At 40.9% G+C, this 20,810-nt stretch overlaps 1 protein-coding gene across 2 annotated transcripts in view; it reads right to left on the reverse strand.

Annotated features, from left to right (window-relative positions):
- Positions 1–20,810, reverse strand: part of EPHB1 (EPH receptor B1) — a 1,597,777-nt gene that overhangs the window by 455,497 nt on the left and 1,121,470 nt on the right. For both annotated transcript variants that reach the window (XM_044070446.1, XM_044070447.1), the window contains exon 6: positions 20,558–20,682. In XM_044070446.1, the coding sequence (XP_043926381.1) occupies positions 20,558–20,682 (125 nt within the window). The remainder of the gene's footprint in view (positions 1–20,557; positions 20,683–20,810) is intronic.

The raw sequence follows: 20,810 nt of genomic DNA on the forward strand, positions 1-20,810 counted from the left end.
CGCTCCATTGAAAGGAAACATCATGTATCTGCCATTCCTTCCTCCATGGAAACCTTGTTCAGAGCTTTGCTAATTGGTGTTTTTTGTAGAGCCAAACAAGTTTTTCTCTCTGGTGCCCTTATTTTACTGATAACACAATCAGCAACAGTTTGTTTGAATACCATTCATAGTTGTTGGCTGCCCTTCTATTAAGGGTATCTGTTGCTGAGCTCAAGGGGATATATGCATCCCTGAAACTGATATTTGACTGCAGGACTCACTCCAAAGCTTGCACAGCTAGTTTACTTTACAGATATGAATACAATTGCCTCCCCCATTTCTTTACACAAAATGGCTGCTGTTCTATCTGCAATCAGGTGCAGGGTTCCTGTTTTCCAAAGATGTTTGATAACTTTATAGGTAACATCATGCCAACATTTCTTTGATATTGATATGCTGCTTTCACTGTGCTAAGTCCACACCTCAAAGATACAGGTGTGTCTCCTCAAGGCTGTGTCGGAAGCATCTGTATTCAAGGTGTTTAATTGTGTGAGGCAGCTGAAAAGCATTTCCATACTGAGTTGATTTGGAAAGACCACAAGGCAAATCCTCTGTGTATGCATGGTAGAATTGAAAGTAGCTTTACCAGGGGTTGTGAAAATCTCTCCCCTCAGTTGTTAGGTACCAATAGATATAACATCTTCCCAGGAGCATGAACAGAATTATAGATGCCATGGGTTCAGAGGACCTACTTTGCTTGTCTTTTGTGATTGTTGTAGAAAGAAATCCCTTAGAAAAGCATTTTTTTCTGGTGTAAAGAAGTACCTGTTTGGTGCTGTGTTCATTGTGGCCTCCAGAAAAACTTTGAAACAGCGGGCATCAGACTGGACTTGGGTAAATTTAGAGAGAACTCTTTGTTGTGGAGAGTGGTGAGAGCACTCTGGAGATCTTCTTGTTGTTTCTTCCTGGATTGTGCTTACAGAAAGCAATTATCCAACTATGGTAGTATATTAATGCTCACAGTTCTTCAGAAATGCTGCCACTGGGGCATGGTATTCTGCAAAAAAAAAAAAAAAAAAAAACAAAGGAGCAGTCGAGAACCCCAGCAATATGGAGATAAACCCCGAGTTATGTTCACAACTTTGAATTACAGGGATATTCTGTGCTTTTCACATACTGGCACATGTAAGTGGGCACTCCTGAGGTCCAAACTTACCACGGATGCTTGGGGTTTTAGCAAAGCACAAATGAATTTTAGTGTATACTTTAGACATGCTCATCTTCTTCTCAAACCTATATAATACCTTACTCTGCTCTATTACTTGGAATGGAACGGGATCCTGAAGCTAACTGAAAGATCCTAGCTGCATCAGGGGAAACTGCAGCTGAGTCTGCAGCTGGAGTTTTATAAAGGTACAGAAACCCTACTGGACCCTACTGAAACTTATTTTTTTTTTTTTTGCTCAGGAGGTTGTGAATCACACTTTGATAAAACCGATAATAAAGCATATTTGAATGCCTCAGATACTTGAGATCCAGCAGTGGGATTTGGCTCATTTAGGCCAAACAGGGCCGTGTTATGTTTTCCTTTTTTTTTTTTTTTTTGGCTGGGCCAAATGCGTTAATTACAATTTAAAGTGTTTTCTGAATGGAGATGTCCTCAGGTGAAGAGCCTAAGAAAGCATTTTCTTGTCAGCCTTAATGCATTCAGGAGGATTGGATATCTGAGAAGTGTATTTTGAATGTTAGTTTCACAGGTTTGGTGAACAGGCTCAGGGCTTACTGCCCACAATAGAGGAGGCTAATACCCTGGACCCAATGGTGAAACCTGAAGTGCTCACACAGTCATCCACTTCTCTTTTGAAAATATGCATTGACAGGATAAGTTTAGATGAGGGGTGTATTTCACAAGGATAGATATCTTTGAGATTTGATGTTGTCATATTTATTTATTTTATTTATTTATTTATTTATTTATTTTACATTTGTTGACTGGGATAGTCCGACTGGAACAAAGTCCATTTGCAGCGGAGGCCCGGGGAGATAAGCTCCATAGCAATTAAAATAAAACATAGATATATAACTGATATAAAATATAAAAGAGAAATGCAGATAAAAGAGCAGAATGCAGATAAAAGTACATTCAGACTAAAAATGGTACAGTTAAATAAGTAGGATATTTCATAAGGTTACATAGGTTCACATTGAATAGACACGTATACAGGATAGAAATTACCCTTGTTATAGTCAGGAGAAATTGATAGTATCTAACAGATAAGTAAATAACATAAATGTTGTTGGTTTAGCCAGGCTTTTCACAGTGGCATAGCCAGTTTAATGTCAGATGTTGTTTAATTGTGGCTTTAAATTGGCATATGGAGGAGAGCATGGTCATGGCAGCTGGAAGTATGTTCCAGGTTCTACTTACAGAATTTGCAAATAGGGCCAAGCCAGCTGCATTGTTAATTTTATTTGTCTGTATTTGTAGCTTATTAGATGAGCGGAGCAGTCTCGTGTTATTATGGGGGAGGATAGAGTTTCTAAGGGCTGGAGTATTGTCCGGGTTAGAGGATTTTGTTAGCCATTATCAGCAGGTTGTACTTGACAAGATTAGGAAATTCCAGCCATCCAAGCTGTTTGAGGTTGATGCAGTGGTGGCAGGGATGTCGGAAGGCATACGCACTGTACTGATTTCAGTACAACTTTTGTAGAAGGGGGGTAGCTTTTTTGAAAAAAAAAAACGTACGTATTTAAAGGGTGTTGGCTCCTTTAAGGAGCATACCAGCCAGTCGGAAGTGAGCTCACATCATGTCCGGCTGGCTGCGAGCGGGAAACAATCTGAGTTGGAAGGCAAGCAATGGTTTCGCGAGCGGGAAACTGGAAGACAAGGATTATCGGAAGGAAGGCAAGGGCGCATTTTTGAAGGCAAGGCAACATTTGAAGTGTGTAGGGCGTTCGGATGATTATTGGAAGGCAAGGGCGCGTTTTTGAAGTAAGTGCATTTGGAAGGCAATGTTTGAAGTGTGTGTAGGCAAGGGCGTGTTTTTGAAGTAAGTGTATTTGGAAGGCTGTGTGTGTTTGTGTGTAAGTGCATTTGGAAGGCTGTGTGTGTGTAAGTGCATTTGGAAGGCTGTGTGTGTGTAAGTGCATTTGAAAGGCTGTGTGTGTGTAAGTGCATTTGAAAGGCTGTGTGTGTGTATGTGTGTAAGTGCATTTGAAAGGCTGTGTGTGTGTGTGTGTAAGTGCATTTGAAAGGCTGTGTGTGTGTGTGTGTGTGTGTGTGTAAGTGCATTTGAAAGGCTGTGTGTGTGTGTGTGTGTGTGTAAGTGCATTTGAACGGCTGTGTGTGTATGTAAGTGCATTTGAAAGGCTGTGTGTGTGTGTAAGTGCATTTGAAAGGCTGTGTGTGTGTGTGTATGTAAGTGCATTTGAAAGGCTGTGTGTGTGTGTAAGTGCATTTGAAAGGCTGTGTGTGTGTAAGTGTATTTGAAAGGCTGTGTGTGTGTAAGTGCATTTGAAAGGCTGTGTGTGTGTGTGTGTGTGTGTGTGTGTGTGTGTGTGTGTGTGTGTGTGTGTGTGTGTGTGTGTGTGTGTGTAAGTGCATTTAAAAGGCTGTGTGTGTGTGTGTGTGTGTGTGTGTGTGTGTGTGTGTGAGTGCATTTGAAAGGCTGTGTGTGTGTGTGTGTGTAAGTGCATTTGAAAGGCTGTGTGTGTAAGTGCATTTGAAAGGCTGTGTGTGTGTGTGTGTGTGTGTGTGTGTGTGTGTGTGTGTGTGTGTGTGTGTGTGCACCCCCACATACTACACCTGCTGGCCATAGGTGTTCAGGCTCAAACCCTGTACCTTTGCTTCAGGGTAAGAACAGCCTAAAGTCCCTAACAACCACAATTTCTGAACTTTGTTCAGATTTGCATTTCTAATGGTTGTGAGCTATGGTGAGAACTGAAGTTGCATTTCTCCCATTATTGTTTTTGAAGTTTGTCCAGATTTTTTGTGATAAGGTGTGAAGTGAGAAATGAATTTGTATTCCCTCATTATTGGCTTTGTTTGTCCAGGTTTTTTGTGCTAAGAGGTTGAGAGCTATCTAAATGATAGCCATTAAGTTTGTCTTCCTATTTTTCAAACGGCTGATTTAGCATAGTGGTATGTTGCACTGACAATAGTGCATATGGTTCTGGGTTCAAGATATGTATGGTGATAACACAGCATTTTATTCTAGCAACCTTTCAAAATTATACAAGCAATGTTTAAAATGTGTCCCTGTTTTTTGGGTTTTTGTCCCCCCCCCAATAAATGTTGGATTTTTCCAGATTTCTTGTGCTGCAAAGTTCAGAGATACAGCTGAGTGTCAACATTTTACAAGGAGCTGAGAGCTGCAGGGGAACTTAAGTTTAGTGCTGCTTATACAGAGTCTGCTTGTACTGTTAATAGCACAACAGGTAGTGTACTTGCTTTTGATGCAGAAGGCTGTGGGTTCTTCTCCCACAGTAAGTAGATGCATTGCTGATACTGTACTGTGTTGTAAAGGGGGGTGGATGCTGTAGTCTGTTTTGGCGTAGATATCTAGTAGTAATAGTAACGATGAACCTGTTATCAGTTTGCCATCCATTCCCTATTGCAATATTACTAGTGCATCATTGTTTTTAATGCAACATAGGCAATTTATTCTTCAAGGGCAACAGGCACATTATTTGTAGATGAAACCATGAAATATAAACTTGTTTGCTAGCAGCAGCCTCTTCATTAGTTACAGATTTCTCTAATGTGGAATTATGTAGATGGCTTTTACTATTTCAGAGATTGTGCATATTTACTGATAGTGGTGGACTGTAGAAGTTTGAGTAGACTTTTATGATGGAAGGTGTATCAAAGAGCACGTGTATGTTTCATGTGCAAGGGGCCTATGATTTGAAAACAGCCCAAAGTTAATCTTTATCTGCCACTGGCAAAATGTATTTTCTTTGAATGTGGGTTTCAATGCTGTTTCAATGAATGTGAGTTTCAAGGGCAGAGAAGTTTTAATGCTAAGTCTAGTTTCATTGTGAGACTGCATTGCTTTGTTTAGCAGATATTTATTGGTGTTCATGCTGTAAAATGCAAAATAAAACTTTTTCTGGAAAATCATTTGGGAATGAAGTCACTAAATAATGACCAATGTTAAGTTTCAGACGTCATAATCTTCAGAAAAATGCATGCTAAAGCAAGACCTGATATTCTAGCAACTGTCTTAAGTTTATACAAGGTCAATTTTTAGTACTGTTTGTATGTTCCCCCAATATATTTGGCCTTGTACAGATTTCCTGCATTAAGAGGTTGAGAGGTATGTGCAAATAAATCACTTTATAGAATTAGGAATATCCAAACCTCTCAACTGTCCCCAATTTTGGCTCAAAATGTTGCTCTCCCCCTAATAATCTCTCCGCAAAATAGCAATTTTGGAAGAAAATGTGGAGGGTTTACAATTATAAATAACTGTAATGATCAGAGTTATACATTACTTTTATTTCAGAAATGCATGTAGATTCTCTAATTTTGTCAGCTGCTCTAAGTTAACTGTGCTCATATTAAAATGGTGTCCCTTCTTTGACAGGTTCCCAGCTGTATTGTCTGGCAATTTTATATTTTTGCATCACATTTTTGGTCCGTTTTTCATAAAATTGCAGTTTTCTGGCAAATTAGTGGCAAATTGTTAAAGACTGAAGTTAGATGGCAGACATTTGAGTTTCAGATTTCATACCTTTCAGAAAATTCGTACTAATGCAAGACCTACTACTATTCTATTATCTTTCTAAGTTTATAAGAGCAATATTTAAAAAAAAGTCCTTATATTTGGGCCTTTGCCTCAGTTTTATTTGAGTTTGTTGCTCTAAGAGGTTGAGGTGTGTGTGTGTGTGTGTGTGTGTGTGTGTGTTTGTGTGTGTGTGTGTGTGTGTGTGTGTGTGTGTGTGTGTGTGTGTGTTAGGTAGCATACCTCTCAACTGTCCAAATTTTGCAGAATGTCCAGATTATTGCCCCATATTTTTTCTGTTCCTCATAAACTTTGTGATTTTTCTAGAAAATCATTGAAGACTGAAGTTGCTAAATAATGACAGACATTTGAGTTTCAGACTTCATGTCCTTTAGAAAAATTCATACTAGCACAAATCCTGTTATTCTAGCAACTTTCTTATACTAGCACAAATCCTGTTATTCTAGCAACTTTCTAAGTTCACGCGAGCATTATTTAATATCTGTCCCTGTTTATTTTAGGCTTTGTCTATATTTCTTGCACTAAGAGGTAGGTAGGGGTGTGTGTGAATGAAACATCCTAGTTAGGGGTAGCAGGTGGTTAGTAATTTACTCAAGCTCAAAACCTGTACCTTAGTTACAGAAAACAAAAGCATAAATTCTCTACCCCAACTACCATGCTGCATTTTTTCAAAGAACTGACATTTCAGGTTAATTTTCAATTCAAGGAACAGAGTTTGAGTGAATTTATATTATATTACTGAACAGGCATTACAGCGAATGCCTCTTCATCGACACTAAAAGAGCGAACCGTGAATTACGAGAATGGCCGTAGCTTGGCTGGGGAGGGGGGTAGCAGTATGAGAGCTGTGAGTACAAATTTGAAAATCCTAGCTACACCCCTGAGTGGTGGGTTCTGAATTGCAGGCCTGTAGCAAACCTGGCAATGTGATTATAACAGGTTGTTAGTCTATTAACTTCAGATTTACTTATATTTGCTAGAAGGGGGGAGGCATATAGAAGTGTCAAAAGTAGGGGAGAGCGAGCAATGGCTATTTTAGCTGGGGGGGTGAGGAAGGCTTTGATTCTATAGAGTGACCTAAGTTTTTTATTGATGGTCTTGATTGTCTGACTTACATGGAGGTCAAATTTTAAGTTATTGTCTATAGTGACACCCAGTAATTTTGTGTTGGGGTCAGGGGAAATGACTGTCCCGTCTTTTGCATTTATGGTGAAGGAGAAGGGTACAGACCTTTGGGTTGGTGGGAATATGAGCATTTTGTTTTTTTTGGGATTAAGTAGCAGGCGATACTTGGAGAGCCAGTTTTCTATGGCAGTGAATGTGGATTGGGTATCCTTCTTTAGATCAGTGGGAGATACGGCTGAGCAGATCAGAGTGGAGTCATCAGCGTATTGGATACAGCTGATGTTTGGTATAATAGTAGGCAGGTCATTAATAAATATGGAAACAGTAGTGGTCCTAATATGGAGCCTTGTGGTATTCCAAGAGTGTTTGGTAATAGATTAGAGAGCTTATTCTGCCAGAGGACAGCCTGTTGTCTGTTATTAAGATAGGATGTAAACCAAAGAAGGGCTTTGGGGTCTAGGCAGAGGGTTTGCAGGGTCCTAATCATAAGATGATGATCGACCATATCAAATGCCTTGTAAAGATCCAAGAAGAGGGCAGATGAAGTGCGATTATTGTTGTGGTTATTGTTAATGGTGTTAGTGAAGGACAATAGGGCTGTAGTAGTACTATGATGTGGGCGAAAGCCATGCTGGGTATCAGCCATAAGGTGATTCTGGGTTAGGTGTTGCATGAATTGTTTATGTATACATTTCTCCATAATCTTAGCAAGTGGAGAAAGTATGGCTATGGGCCTATAATTAGAGTATTCAGTAGAGGGACCTCCTTTATGTAATGGAATAACATAAGACATTTTCCAGATGTTAGGAATTTTGGCTTCGGATATGGTGCGGTTGATTAGAATAGAGATTGGATAGGCAATGGCATCTGCTGACATTTGAAGATATTCAGCTGGGAGTTGGTCAGCAGAGAGTGTGGTGGGTTTTAGTTTTGTGATCAGTCTGCAAATAAAGGAAGTTGACATAGGCTTAAAGCAGAATAGGTTTTGGCTATTAGAGTTAGTGGTAATATCGTCAGGGGAACTTGGAGGTAGTTGGGTGGCAAGAGCTTGAATAGTCTCAGTAAAGAAATGATTAAAACTATTCGCAACTTCTTCTGGGGGTTCATTAGTGGTGGCAGCAGGGCTAGGTGCTGATGTTTTCCCTGGATACAGTAACTTGTTGATCCCAGCCCAGAACTTTTGAGGATTATTCTGATTAGTCATCTGTAACCTACAATAGTAGTGTTTTTTATCTTGTAAGACAAGTCTTTTTGTTTCATTCCTCACATGCCTGTATTTATTATGATCATGGGGGTCTTTGGTATGACGCCAGGTAGCCCAGAGTTTATTTCTACAGGTTATTTTTAGTCTTGATTCTTTGGAAAGCCAAGGTACGTTTTTACCTTTTGTTCTCTTTAGGTGGGCAGGAGCATGTAAGTCTAGAATTTCAAGAAATTTATTTTTAAAATAGGTGACAGCCTCCTCTAAGGGGAGATGCTTTAGTTTAGACCAGTTGCAGGAGTTAAGTTCCAGTTGAAGTTTATCAGGTTCAAGGTCCCTTTTGCTTCTAACTTTCCTGAGCAAGGGTTGTTGTGGGATAATGGCTTTTTGTTTAACTATGTAGGTAAGGAGATGATCACTTAGATCCTCTGGGAGGGTACCTGCAGTGTACATTTGGGGGTTGCTATTTACAAGTATCCAGTCTATCTATCTTTTTGGGTGTGTTTGCCTAATCTGGTAGGGGTGACTATGGTTTGAGTGAATGCATGGAGGTTGATGTGAGTGGAGAGGGATTTTGAGGAATAGGAGCCCCAGTCAATATTAAAGTCTCCCCAGGACTAGGGCTTCTTGGGTGTACTGAGAGGATAGCCAGTGAAGAGTGTCTTTGAGTGTGGCTACATTGTTACCTGGGGGAATGTACATGCAGATAATGTTAATGCTTTTATTTTTGTTAAGTTGAAATTTGGTAGCTAACATTTCAGAGTTATTGATCTGAGGTGGTTGAATTACTTCTGTGGTTACATTCAGTTCAGATTTATAAAGGACAGCTACTCCCCCCTTTCCTAGTAGCCCGATCCAGCCTGTGTAGATTATACCCAGGTGGTAGGATTTCATTATCGGTAGTAGAAGGTTTTAGCCAAGTTTCAGATAGACATAGTACCTCAGGGGAATAGACAGCTAGGAGGGCATGTAGTTCATGTATTTTTTTTTGTTAATACTCCTAATATTAAGATGACATACCAAGAGGGAGTTAGTAGGTCTATTGATTATGTTCATGTGATAACGGTCTCATCCAAAAGTCGAACTTACTGGTAAGCAAAAATTACAGCAAACCTTGAATCCTGGTCTCATCAGAAGTACTTTAATAGATAAAAACCACACCAAACAGGAGACAATTCACGATACAGTCCACAGATACTTCACAATACAGTCCACAGATACTAAGCGCTTTCACCCACCGACATGGGGCATCATCAGAGTACAAAATACTGTTAAGAATCATCCCTTATATACTTGTTTCAAAATCAATTAAATGAAGAATTAATCAATAATTCAATTAAATAGCCAGTGCTTCACATCTTAAAGATACAGTAAAATGTTAAAATTCTATATCGTATGAAAACAACCTTGTGTTAATTTCAGTATGAATGTTAAAACCTTATCTAAATTTAGATGTAATATTAAAAAAATTATATCATGTGATAACGGTCACCATTAGAAGGTGAGTTGGGGGTAGTTGGGCCTGGGTTAGGGTGTATGTCTCCACTGAGTATAAGGCTTAGTCTATACTCAGTAGTGAGTCCCTTAAGTTTGTTTAAAAGTTTGTCATATAATTTGGATTTAGTACTGATGCACTGGGGGTTATTGTGCTGTAGGAGTGGGAATGAAGATAAATTTTGTCCTGTTTTGGTGCCCTGGTTTAATATATAACTGAAGTTGGATAGTTTTTAATTTAGGGGCATAGTGTGTCCTATAGGGAAAGTACAGTTTTGTACCTACCATAAATGTAGATGTTTGAGTGTTCACCCTGCTGCAGTCATCACACTTGGGTTATCCTGCCATCAGGCGGTCCCGCAGTTGGCCGGAATTCCAAAGTCTTGGTCCGGCATTGGTTGTTGTCGCCTCTTCCCTGACGTCAGTGTGCCAGGGGTATATATAATGCAACTGACACCATTTTCTTCAGTTTTTCTTGCTCCAGATGTCAGGTGCCCCCAAAAAGGTGGTCAGAATTAGTACCAAATGGAGTGAACACTGAACAAACACAAAATCCCTTCAGCTATAAGCAAATACATCAGTAAGGCATAGAAGAGATTTAGCCAGTAGATCAGAGGGGATGGAGGGAGGGTAACCTGGACTGCAGCAGGGTGAACACTCGAACATCTACATTTATGGTAGGTACAAAACTGTACTATGTTCATCGTGTTACCCTGCTGCAGTCATCACACTTGGGTTGAATCCCAAAGCTAAGGTAGGGGGGAGGAATCATAGAGGGTTATTGGAGGCAATAAGGCCCTGCAGAACTGCAGTGGTGAAGCTCGCCCTGGACTTAGAGTAAAGAGGTAAGTGATAGTGTTTGGTAAAGGTGTGTACTGAACTCCAAGTTGCAGCTTCTAAAATTTCCTTGGTTGGATCCCCCCTGAGAAAGGCTGTAGAGGTAGCTGTTGCCCTGGTAGAGTGGGATCTGATGGTAGCAGGAACTGGTTTCCCATGATGGGTATAGCAGAAACGTATGCTATGACATATCCATTTAGAAATGGTTTGCTTAGATATAGCCTTCCCTTGAGAAGCTGTAGCATAGGATACAAAGAGCTGGTCAGATTTTCTGAAAGCCTTAGTTTTGTCCAAATAGTAACAAAGCTGCCTGTGAATGTCCAAGGAATGCAGGAGTCTCTCACCTTTGTTCTGTGGATTGGGGAAGAAGGTGGGTAAGTGGATGGTTTGATTTAAAGCTACACTGGAAACCACCTTAGGCATAAAGGAAGGATTAGTTCATAGAGAAACTCTGTCTTGATGAAAAATGAGGAAAGGTTCCACTGCCATTAGTGCCTGTAGCTCTGAGACTCTTCTAGCTGAAGTTATTGCTAGGAGCAGGGCAGTCTTCCATGAGAGGAACTGAAGATCTGCAGAGAAAGCTGGTTCAAAGGGAGGTAGCGTTAGTTTTTCCAGAACAAAATTGAGGTCCCATGTTGGTGTAGGAGCTCTCCTGGGTGGTCTAATGTTTTTTGCCCCCCTGAGGAACTGCCTTAGAAGTGGATGTGAAAATAAAGGTGGATCCGTGTTGTAGTGAGCTGAAATAGCTGAAGCATGGATTTTAATTGAGGAAAAGGAAAGTCCTTTCTGCAACATTTCAGCTAAATACTGTAGAATGTGAGGCATGTGAGGCTGAATTGTGTCTTGGCCTTTAGCTTGGTTCCAGGAACAAAACCTTTTCCATTTGTCCAAATAAGCCTTCCTGGTGCTTGGCCTTCTGTCTTCCAGAATAACATCCAGAACTGCTTGTGAAAGAGGAGCTGGTTGGATGTTTAGTTGATTTGCCATGCAGCCAGATTTAAAGTTTTGAGCTGGCTGTGAAGAATCTGATTGTTTTGTTGTGTGAGCAAATGGGGGATTTCAGGCAGTATCCATGGTGGACTGTGGGCCATATTTTTCAATATATGGCCAGTCTTGGGCTATGAGAATCAGTCGTGGTCTCTCCTTTTTGACTTTCAAAAGAACCTTTGTGAGGAGAGGCAATGGAGGAAAGGCACATACTGTCAGGTTTTTCCAACTGAAAGAGAGAGCGTCCACTTTCCAAGCTTGATGGTGAAATGTCCTTGTACAAAATTTTGTCATTCACAGTTTTGAGGACTGGCAAACAGGTCTATGGTTGGAAGGCCCCATTTTTGAGTAATCATTGCAAATATTTGTGGATCTAGTTTCTACTTGTGGGGATCCTTGATGTTTCTGCTGAGGTCATCTGCCAATGTGTTCTTCTGTCCTGGCAGGAACTGAGCTTGTAACTGGACTTGGTAGGCCAGAGCTGTGTTCCATAAGATCATTGCTTGCCTGCATAGAGGGTAGGAATGTGTACCCCCTTGTTTGTTTATGTACCACATTACTGTGGTGTTGTCCGTCTTTACTGCAAGTTGTCCTGGATGTAATAGATCCTTGAAGGCTGTCAGAGCTTTCTGTACAGCTAGCATCTCTTTTTGATTTATGTGCAGATTTCTTTAATCTGCAGTTCATAGGCCTTGAATGCATTGTCCTGCCATGTGTGCCCCCCAGGCGTAGTCTGAAGCATCTGTTTTGATAGTTTGCCTGGCTGGGGGCAAGGTGAAAGGCTGACCCTTGTTGAGGTGACATGCCTGTGACCACCATAGAAATTCCTGTTGTCTTTGCTTTCCGCTTGGATGAGGCAGTCGTCCAGGTATGGATATATTTGAATTCCTCTTTGTCTGCAGTATGCAATTACTGGTGCCAGGCATTTTGTGAAAACTCTGGGTGCAGTAGATAAGCCAAAGGGCAGTGCAGAGAATTGGTAATGGGTTGAACCTGCAATGAAACAGAGGTATCTTCTGCAACTTTGTCTGATAGGGACATGCAGGTATGCCTCCTTGAAGTCCAACGTTACTAGCCATGCTTCCTTGCCCAACATGGGAAGTAGCTGCTGTAGTGTTAGCATCTTGAATTTGGGTACTTGTAAGAAGGTGTTTAGAATTGAAAGGTCCAGAATTGGTCTCCAGGCATTGTCCTTTCTGGGAACTAGAAAGAGTCTTGAGTAAAATCCTTGGCCTTGCTCTCGAGTAGGTACCAGTTGAATGGCTCTCATGTCCATGAGAGCTGTAATTTGCTTTTGTGCCTCTGCCCATTGATTTTGTGGCAGGTTTGGCATTCCTCTTTTCATTGGCAAGGTGTGAAAGTGGAATCTGTATCCTCGTAAAATTATGTCTAGGACCCATTTGTCCTTTGTGGAAATGTGCCAGTTGTCTGCAAAAAGTGTGAGTTTTCCCCCCAAGGGGGCTGCCAAGAGAGTATTGCTTGGCCAGATGAGTTGCAAGTCATTGAGTTTGCCTTCTGGTGGATTGAGACCTGTCTTCTCCTCCCTTTTGTGTTGTAGTGCCCCATTGGCAAGGTTTATACTGGGCTTGTGGTTGTCCTCTGCCCCTTGGGCGTCTGTATTTACCCCTCTGTGGTCTGTCAGTGGCTGGAAAGGACCAATTTTTTGTTGGCCAGTTTCTGCTGAAGCGAGGGGGTTGTACTTGTAGGAAATCTTTGACTGTCTGCATAGATTTTGCCTTGTCTTCCATTTTCTTTAGAACTTCTTCTGCTTTAACTCCAAAAAGAACATCCTACTGTAAGGGAGCATCTAGTAGTTTTGCTTTAACATGATCAGGCAGAGTTTGTTCCTTTAACCAAGCATGCCTACGTATAACAGACCCAGTGACAGCTGCTTTGCAGGAGGCCTCCAAAGAATCAAACCCACATTGTAAGGTATGTTTGCCCACCTGCTCAGTGGCGTGCAACAGATCCTGTACTTCTTTCAATTCAGATTGTTGAGGGAGAGTGGTTATTCTTTGCTTTAACTGAGAGATTAGAAATTGCTGATATTTAAGCATGTGAAATTGACAATTCAGTGCCCTCATAGCTAGTGTGGCTGAGGTGTAAACCTTTTTCCCCCACCTGTCTAGTGCTCTGGAATCCCTCTCAGAAGGTACTGGGTTTTTAGCCATAGTAGCCTTAGCCCCCTTGGGACCCTGGGAGATAGTCTCTGGGTCAGCTACAGGGCTTTTGTAAAGAAATTTGTGGGAATCAGGCACTCTATAGTATCTGTCAGGTTTAGCCGGAGCAGGAGGTAGAGAGTCAGGGTTGAAAGTGGATTCTAAATAGACATCATCCACAATGTCCAAAACTGGTGGGATGGCAAGTGGTCTGTGTTGGGGGAGTAAAAGAAACTCTCTGAGAGTTTTCTTTGAATCAGATTAGTGCTGACCTTCCCAGTGAAAATGTTCCCTCATAGTATGTAAAGTTTCCCCAAAGGAGTAGTCTTCTGGAGGAGAACCTGAGGGAATAGAGTCCTCAGCATCAGAATCTTCATAAGGAGAGAAGGAGTAGTCTTGGTCCTCAGAGGAGTCTGAAGAAATGGACATTTGCTCAGAGGATGCATAATCTTCCTCTTGTCTAGGCCTTTTGTCAGGAGGGGGCTGGGAACCCCTGATTAAAGAAATCAAATCTTCAGCCATTTTGAGCATCTGTTTCTTAGGCATGGGGCCTTGAACAGGAGACTGAAGTGCAGTCCTTTTAGTTTTAGAATGAGTCTTCGACTTAGAAAACATTTTAATGGTGAGAGTCGTCGGTCTGAAAACACCTTCAGAAACCGATGGCATTTCTCTAGCACCGACGTCTTTTGTAGCAAAGTTGTCGGAAGGGCCTGAAGTGAAAGGCTGCATCGGCCTGGTACATTCCATCAAAGTATCCATAGCGGTCTCGGGTTCCAGATCTGCGGTAGTCACGGGCTGCGTCAGAGCCTCACTGAGGACCGGAAATCCGGAGACCGGATCAGCCGAGGCCTTGAAATCTGGCTTAGGCCTGGGTTGTCGGTCCTTATCCCTGCGTTTTTTGTGCACGCCGGTAGTCGGTTGCTCCGACGGCATGGTGTAGTTAAATTTCCTACCAAAGTAGTGTCGTGCGAAATCAAAGCGTCTTTTAATAGTACATTTATTAAACCTAGCACAAAACCGACAAGGAGCGACATCGTGGTCTGGGCCTAGGCAAGGTATGCAATAAGAATGAAAATCCTTATGAGGTATTTGCTTCCCACAAGAAATACAATTGTTAACTTTTTCTGACATCGGTCTGAGGCAAGAAAAGTTTCCCCAATGGGGTACTTAGCTTTATAGAAGACTTCGGTCTGAAATTCGAATTTGAAAATCTCAGGAGTCGGCCGACCGGCACTTGCGAACTGCTTCTGCTTTGGGCACCATACGGCAAGAAAGACTGAAGAAAATGGCATCGGTTGCATTATATATACCCCTGGCGCACTGACATCAGGGAAGAGGCGACAGCAACCGACGCCGGACCAAGACTTTGGAATTCCGGCCGACTGCGGGACCGCCTGACGACAGGATAACCCAAGTGTGATGACTGCAGCAGGGTAACACGATGAACATCTGATACCTGGTGAGCTGTTGGTTTTCATATAAAGTAAGGATATAGGTTACAAGGAGGGTGTGTAGTAGGGAGTATTGTAACATTATGGCAATGTTCAATTAGGAGGTTAACTATTGTGAAATGAAAGAACAGAGGAAGATTGGATAAGTAGGAAGGGAAGCAAGGTGGGTGGAGAGGTAGTGATAGATGAAAGCTGATAGGGAGTGAGGTCAGGAGGGAGGGAGTAATGATGGAAGAGTTGATAGGTTGTAGTAGTAGGGGTGTGGCTAAGTACCTATAAATGTAGAGGTACTGGGGCAGGTGGGAATTGGGGGCAGGAAGAGGTGCGGAGCGAGCCCGAACGCAGTGAGGGCGAGCAGAGCAGTGCTCATACATTCAAACAAGTGGTGAGCTAAGGTAAGTATTTGTGTTATATAAAAGAAGTTGACTCTTTTTTTTTGTCTTAATTATGTACTCATTTTATTTAAAATAAATAAAATAGAAATTAAAATACAGCTACATACTTAACCTGATTTTTAGTTAAACTGGTGTATGGGTTTTAGAATATTAGTCAGGGAGAACCTGGTGAAAATAATATGTGTAAGAGTTTAAACTGGGTTCAGTATTAGCATACTAACTGCTAGGGCTGTTCCTTGGGTTTTAGTTATTTATAGGTAGTCAGATAGCTATAGGGTTTGAACTAGAGGTGCCTTTGGACTCAGAGTGCACAACTACAGTATTTATAGGTTAAATACAATTTTCAGGTCTTAACCTTAGGTGAGGTAGTTCAATCCCCAGGTAGGTGTCCTTGGGCACTGAGTTCAGGGTTTCTCCTTTCTGGGTGAGGTTCTTTATTAAATTGTTAGAGGGGAAGCTTCCTGGAAATAAACATATAATCAGTGTGAGACACTTTAAGGCATGAGGTTATGACCACTAGACAAGCAGGCCTAACATGCACTCCACTTTACAAAGATATCAGCTCCGAGGTGTTATAGGTAATAAGGTAGCAGCATTATACAGCATAGCATTAATGCAATCAGTATCAGTCTTAGATTCAATTAGATTAATACTATAGGTCCAAAAATGAATATAAAGTAGTTAAAATTAATAGACTATACTAAATCAGCATACTGTAGTTAAAAAGAGGTAATGACCCCACATGCAGCAGCTTAAATGCGATTTAGAGTTAACCATCTTGTTTTACATGAATTTGCACTTTCTGCTGGAAAGCAAACCAACCAAACAGCAGTGAGGTGCTGCGTTTTAGTCTACAACAACCATTTGTTCATATGTGCCTCAACTATTGGTTTTAGGAACCTATAGGAGACACTATCCCTACAAACACACTAAAAAACAGATTAATCACTTTAGAAAAGGCAATCGGAAAACACAGTGAAACAGCCTACAACACCGGAGTTTCAAGCACACGTGCTACACATTCCTAGTGCAGTTCAGCACAGAGACACATAAGTCCTTTATGTTTAACGGTTCAGGTTTTGCTTAAACATCGTCACATTTAGTAAAAAGCAGCAGTTTAAACATTTACTGTAGCTTTGAAATACTGAGTAGGTCAGTTACTGAAACACAGACAGTTTAAACAGTTATTATAAATAAAATAACATACCAGTTGAAGAAAGAGGGACGCTGACTGGATCTAAAAACACCGGAAGTTCTGAAATGCCGGTTTCTATAGAGCTATTAGTAATTTCTGTTATGTAGTGAAACAGGGAGGGATTTAGGAAGGGGAGCAGGGCTCATACATTCAAACAAGTGGTGGGCTAAGGTAAGTATTTGTGTTATATAAAAGAAGTTGACTCAATACTTTCGATATACATTTTTTTTTCTGAGTCCAAGTGTCATCTAGTGTTCAGGTCATCAGACAAACACACTGCAAAGTGTTTTAAATAGTAGGGGGCCCTTTGATCATCTGTGTGTTAGGCACAAATCTCCTTTAAAAAGGCAATGAAACAGACATAAAAGAGAATTGTTGTAGATTTTGGCTGTAAAACAAGCCTTGCAGATCTTTGGCTCTCTTTTTGAGGAATATTCATCTTTCCTCCACCTGCACCAGATGGTAAATAAATATTTTAGAAAACAGAATATACCGTTCTGTAGATGGTTTGATAAGCAAGTAATGCATGAAAGGCTATGCATTACTGGGGACGTATTGCCTGCCCAGTGGTGCTGTAAGGCCCAGATCCAGGCATAGGGACCCTACACCACTGGAAGGGCATCATTTCTCCAATAATATCCACCTTGTAGGGCATGATGGTGTTTAGAGAATGGGTTGTCTGTTAAAAATGTTTCATATGTGTTCTTTTTGTTAGTATATACATTTTTAACATTTTTGATGTAAATGGTTCACTAGCCTCATGTCTCAAAGTTGCTGTAGCATATATAACTGTTATTGTTGAAGGCTGTATTTTCCTTACAAAATAAAAATTGTATAATTATTTAATGTCAGCACACACACACACACACACACACACACACACACACACACACACACACACACACACACACACATGACCGGCAGCTACAGACACTTTTCTTGACTTGAATACACCTCACCTGTCATTGTGCTCAAATGATTGGAAAAAAAATCTTATAGAGCAAAGCATTGCAAACCTCTCCTCCAGCTGTCCATGACTTTGCAGAATGTCCCTTATTTGACTTCTTTATTGTCTGGGAAATCACTGAATACTACAGTTAGTCAATAAAGCTAGAAATTATAGTTTCATACTTCTATTGTTCAGATAGTGCCTGTTGATGAAAAGATTCTTCAGATCCAAATTCTTGAGGAAAGATGCTGAAAGGTACGTACTCTTCATCTTACTCATTCTCTCTGTCTCTGTTTCTCCCTCTTTCAGACACACACAAACACACACACACACACATATACACACACACACACACACACACACACACACACACACACACACACACAGACACACACACACAGGCGTGCATACTCACACACACACACACACACACACACACACACACACACACACACACACACACACACACACACACACACACACACACACAAACACATGCACACACATTCACAGAATAGAATTTTTCTTTCACCTCATTCAATGCAGCCTTTTAAACCAAGCTTAGTTAGATTTAAGTGAAATGTCAAGTTCTTGTAACTGCTACTGCTTTTTCTTTTACTAGTCGAGTTCTTTTTTTTCACTTTTTTCTTTCTTTTTTTTTATTTTATGCTTGCTAAAAACAAAACCATGTTTGGTTTGGTGGGGCATTTGCTTAATATACTACCTGTAGTGATGGATTCGTTTTTTACTAGGCTTTACCTGTGCATTAACACCCTAATGGAGAATGCTCTTGCTCCATTTAGGGTAAGAGTACATTTTGTACATTGTCTAAGACCTATATAAAGAGGGAAAATTACTTTCTTTACACAGATCCCAAATCTGAGGCATATCAAATGGGCAACTTCACTATCTTTGGAAGAAGAATCCAAATGTCTAGTAGAGAAAGACACCTTTTTCTGTTAATGGTCAGTGAACCCAAAATGGGGATTAGGTGGAGGACTACTATGCGTTCTGCCATATTGTGAAAAAAGCTTTGGAAAAGCATTTGAAATGTGGTGAGGGCAGACCTTTCTGGATGCAGAGAAGGACAGCCAGCAGTGTTATCAAAATCTGTAAGGCCTGAACAGAGGAGACGTGTTGCCTGCACATGAGTTCCAGTGGAAAGTGAATGGTGAGAAGACCCCAGCTTGGCTGCATATGCCTTCCAAGTAAATTTGCTAAAGTCTGCCATTCTGCCCCTGTTGTGGGCATTTTGTACTAACAAAGTAAAAACTGACAATTCTTTCTTGCCTGTTGTAGCCACATCTTCTATGTGGATGTTGCAATGAGTTGCTTTAGAAATGGTAACCTCAGCATCAACAGAATTTACATGATAGAAGAAGGCCTGGAAAGATGTAATGGAAACCATTGACATGTCTGCCTCCAGTGGAACTGGAAAGAGGCCAGCAGCCAAATCACAGACTAAGATCAGGGGTTGGGAAACCTCCTTAATTTATTATGCATCATTTGGTCTGTCAAATGCAACATATGCATTCTTCTGATCTTTGGAAGAATCTTTTTTGTTTTTTTTTTCATGGTCCTCCACCCAGTAAACATCTCTTTAAGGCAATACTCATTTTCATAGCTTTTGTTTGGAAGAATAAACCATCCCGCAGAAATGGATGCCTGTTTTGACTCTGATGCTTTGCAAAAGGGCTTCTAGTTTCTTCTGTCCCAGCCCAACATCTTTACTTCCATGGATTTTTCTAGAGAAACCCACTCAAATCTGGCAGTCTACCTTAGCTGTGACTCTCCTAAGCAAAAAGGGAGCTTACTCATGTGATTACAAGGGCTTTACAAGCCTGCATGCTCTGGAAAACAGGTTAAAAGGGGTTTCCTGATTAACTGGTCACAAGCTAATAGATAAATAACAAGAAAAATAGACTATCCTATTTAAGCACTTAGCTTTTTAATGATCTCTGAAAACAGAAGTTGAGGGGCCAGATTAACTACCGGTGAAAACTTTCTTGCAGAAACAGAGCACACGTTTGCAACAAAAATGAAACAAAGAGAAAAAGAGCCATTTGCTTCTTCTTCCTGGGATGCAGTTTTATGTCCCTCTGCTGGGGAGGAGACAGTTTATGACAAGACGTTTGCACAGCTCTTTGTGTCTAACAGGTCATATGCACATTACCTGCAGCTAGGTGCCACAAGTCATGGGCACTACTTCTAGAACATTGATCCACATACTGAGTATCTCAATAACTGGCTGAACATCACAGTGAGTATGTGCCTCATATAGCGGGTCAGCTGCTACTTGGTGGTTTCCTGCTAAGTTCCCTAACAATCAAATGGCACAGTGTCCTTTTCCTTCCTGCAAATATCTTTTAAATCCTCATCTTTGAAATATACTACACTTGCTGTAGCATATATCTCGCTGGGAAATAAGTCATCTCTTTACAGTTTGCTCATTCATGTAAGGTATCAGCACACTTCACTGATTCTCATTCTAGCACTCCTGCCTTCTGGAGAATACAGTATATGTGTTTCCAAAATTTCTATTATGTGGTCTAGCTTCCTGAACATGATGGCTGTTTCCCCAAAGAAATACTTCCAGTCTCAGTTTCCATGTACTGTGCCTAATTAATTAGACATGATCCCCTGTGATTGGTCTGACTCAGTATCCATGTGCTGTGCCTAATTAATTAGACATGATCCCCTGTGATTGGTCTGACTCATTAGTAGTATGAGGGAAATGTCCTTCTGTATCCTGATCATCTCCCGCTAAAACTGTACTTCTTAATCCCATACAGAGGTCAGTGTACATAATTACAGAATGTAAAAAAGCTCCGGGGTTTGTCTCTTTCTTTATGGTGTTATCCTATGATGTATAGAGCTCCAGGGATTCACATCTTGAAGTGCTTAAATATATACTTTCTATTACCGAAGCCAAACTGTTGCCTACAATACTGTTTTTCTACTCTCTTAAAAGAACAAGTACTCCTAAAATGGTCCCAAAATGCTAATTTAGTATTAGGTTTACAGAGAGGATAATGTACCTTCTCATAGTAGCGAATCTCATAGTCGAGGATAATCCCATTGGGCTGTTCTGGTTGCGGCCATGACAATGTGATGCTCTTCATGGTTGAGCTCACCTGATGTACGATTGGGACAACAGATGGTGCTGTAAAGAAAAGAGAAGTGGCAATGAGTAAGAGAAAGAACTATGATCAGTTAAATCAGACTCTTAAAGGACAGTATAAAACATGTTGAAGGGAAGGGAAATCCTCCATAATAAATGCCTCTGCAAAT

Source organism: Protopterus annectens, chromosome 4.part1 (genome assembly GCF_019279795.1).
Source record: "Protopterus annectens isolate FY-2018-M chromosome 4.part1, PAN1.0, whole genome shotgun sequence".
In the NCBI taxonomy this organism is placed as follows: domain Eukaryota; kingdom Metazoa; phylum Chordata; order Ceratodontiformes; family Protopteridae; genus Protopterus; species Protopterus annectens.